This window comes from Tachysurus vachellii, chromosome 18 (assembly GCF_030014155.1).
Source record: "Tachysurus vachellii isolate PV-2020 chromosome 18, HZAU_Pvac_v1, whole genome shotgun sequence".
In the NCBI taxonomy this organism is placed as follows: domain Eukaryota; kingdom Metazoa; phylum Chordata; class Actinopteri; order Siluriformes; family Bagridae; genus Tachysurus; species Tachysurus vachellii.
The window spans coordinates 22266898-22269397 of NC_083477.1; the positions used below are offsets into that span (position 1 = coordinate 22266898).

General features: G+C 41.1%; 1 protein-coding gene across 3 annotated transcripts in view; it reads right to left on the reverse strand.

Annotated features, from left to right (window-relative positions):
- The window catches only part of sgsm3 (small G protein signaling modulator 3), a 234304-nt gene that overhangs the window by 231669 nt on the left and 135 nt on the right, over window positions 1-2500 (reverse strand). For 2 of the 3 annotated variants that reach the window (XM_060891933.1, XM_060891934.1), the window contains exons 1-3: window positions 2237-2500; window positions 661-732; window positions 102-187 (exon numbers count right to left, since the gene is read on the reverse strand). The exon at window positions 2237-2500 is cut by the window's right edge. In XM_060891933.1, coding sequence (XP_060747916.1) covers window positions 102-187; window positions 661-667 — 93 coding nt within the window. In that variant the 5' untranslated portion in view covers window positions 668-732; window positions 2237-2500. The remainder of the gene's footprint in view (window positions 1-101; window positions 188-660; window positions 733-2236) is intronic. The other variant, XM_060891932.1, reaches the window with a different exon arrangement.

The following is a 2500-nucleotide window of genomic DNA, read 5'->3' on the forward strand; positions in this document are numbered from 1 at the left end:
TATAGTATAATAATAATAATAATAACAACAACAAGAAGAAGGAGGAGGACGTGAGATAATGAGTAAATAATGAATACATGACAGAGAGCTTGGGGAAAGACCTGGTGGTGTTTGGCGAGGATGTCCTGAGGCCACATGCTGGGGGTGAGAGCAGAGAACGGACCTCCAGGAGCCGGAGTGTAGCTACCTGTACACACACACACACACACACACACACACACACACACACACACACACACACAGGACTTTAAGTCTATCGGTTGACTACATAAAAGAAGTCATGAGACATCACAGCTACCCTAATATCTTTATTAAACATTATAACAGTGATGAGCTCTGAATGATACAATTATTTTTCCAGGTCACATTTACCCCACATTTCTTAATTTGTTTATTATTGTACACGTCTTATATTTTTATTTTTTTTTATTATTTTTAAAATGTATTTTCTTTATATATTTATTTAAATACTATCTATGCATCTCTTGGTACCTCTCATGTGTCGTTATAAATGTCTTCAGGTGTCATGATATTAGTTTTTTCACTAAGGTCCTAATTCACACTAGATGTTTCTAGGTTTTTTGTTTTGTTAAAATACAGCAAGTGGAAGCTCTTTTTATCACCCAATCAGGAGTTTATTAGATGATCTTTACTGGTTACCTGACATAGTGAAGGTGTGGAGGAGACACGGAGACGAAGGAGATCTAGATCCAGAGCAATATTCACAAACCTCTAAAAACAAGGAGAGAAAACAATCAGAAACACACTGCAAGACTTAGATGTGCATAAAGAGACACCTGGAACACACCGTTATTAATGACCAGGATAATTAACACAAAGAACCTTATTCTCACACAAGAAGAGAGAATAAACACACCCTACACAGTGGGTTCTATCTGTTATTTATTGTCACGGGGAGAGGGGGGGCAAGGACATGGGGGGGGGTGAGGACGTCCCGGGAGAGGACATAGTGCTGTGATGTGGGAAGGAAGAAGTGAGAATATCTGACTGGGTCTTAGAATTCCACACACAATTCACTGGGATTAAACAGGACGGATCTGGGGAGCAGGATATAAGATCTATCTTCTATGTGTGTGTGTGTGTGTGTATATGTGTATATATGTGTGTATATGTCTGTGTGTGTGTATATATATGTGTGTGTGTGTGTGTGTATATATATGTGTGTCTGTGTATATGTGTGTGTATGTATATGTGTGTGTGTGTATATGTGTGTGTGTGTGTGTGTGTGTGTGTATGTGTGTGTGTGTGTGTGTATATATATGTGTGTCTGTGTATATGTGTGTGTATGTATATGTGGGTGTGTGTATATGTGTGTGTGTGTGTGTGTGTGTATGTGTGTGTGTGTGTGTGTATGTATGTGTGTGTGCCCGTGTCCCACCATAGACAAACATATCCCAACCTTTCACTACATACAAAGGAATCTTTACTAACACACAAATTGCCTCAATGTTCAACACACTAAAGCAAATTCACCCAAGATTTCAACAACAACAAACACAGCTGGCATCTACAACAACAACAACAAACACAGCTGGCATCTACAACAACAACAACAACAAACACAGCTGGCATCTACAACAACAACAACAACAACAAACACAGCTGGCATCCACGTAACATCCTTCAGTGTGTTTACGAATGGTGTGAATTGTGCAGAATTTACAGAACACTCCATACTACTGTATTCTACTCCACCTGTAAACACCTCCATCACACTGATACACACTGGGCTTTAACACAACAGCTGTACTACACCTGGGGCTACAGCTGTACTACACCTGGGACTACACCTGGGACTACACCTGAGGCTACACCTGGGACTCCACCTGGGACTCCACCTGGGACTACACCTGGGACTATACCTGGGACTATACCTGGGACTACACCTGGGACTACACCTGGGACTACACCTGGGACTACACCTGGGACTACACCTGCTCAGGTAAACCACTGGTAAACCCTCAGCACCTCACCAAGAACACATTCAAGCAAAACAATAAAAGTTAGAAAAAAAAATATCATTAATATTAATCGCTAATTAAATTTTATTAATGTGTTTTTCATGGTTTCAGTGTAATAAATAGTATTTACCAGTAAGTGATATTATGGTATTTACAGTATGTCACCTGCTTCTACCCAACTAACTAACCAGCTAACTACAGCTAACTGCTAACTGCTAGCATCCTCGCTCCAGAACAGCAGGTTAAAGCCTCACCTTTTACACCATGACTGAACTCCGCCTGCACACACGTCCACTCTGTGTTAGTGTTAATGTGGCTGTTAAATGGAGGTGTTTAGCGTCTCTGTTAGCCGATGATGCTAACGCGTTAGCTTTAGCTCCGAGTCCAGCACGAAGTGTTTTGCGTCACGGACCTGTTCGCCTGCTGCTTCGCTCACCAATGTTCCTCCGCACAGAAATGTAGTTCGGCCAGCGACTAGACACGAACAGAAAAGAAAACAGTAAAATATCATAGAGTTT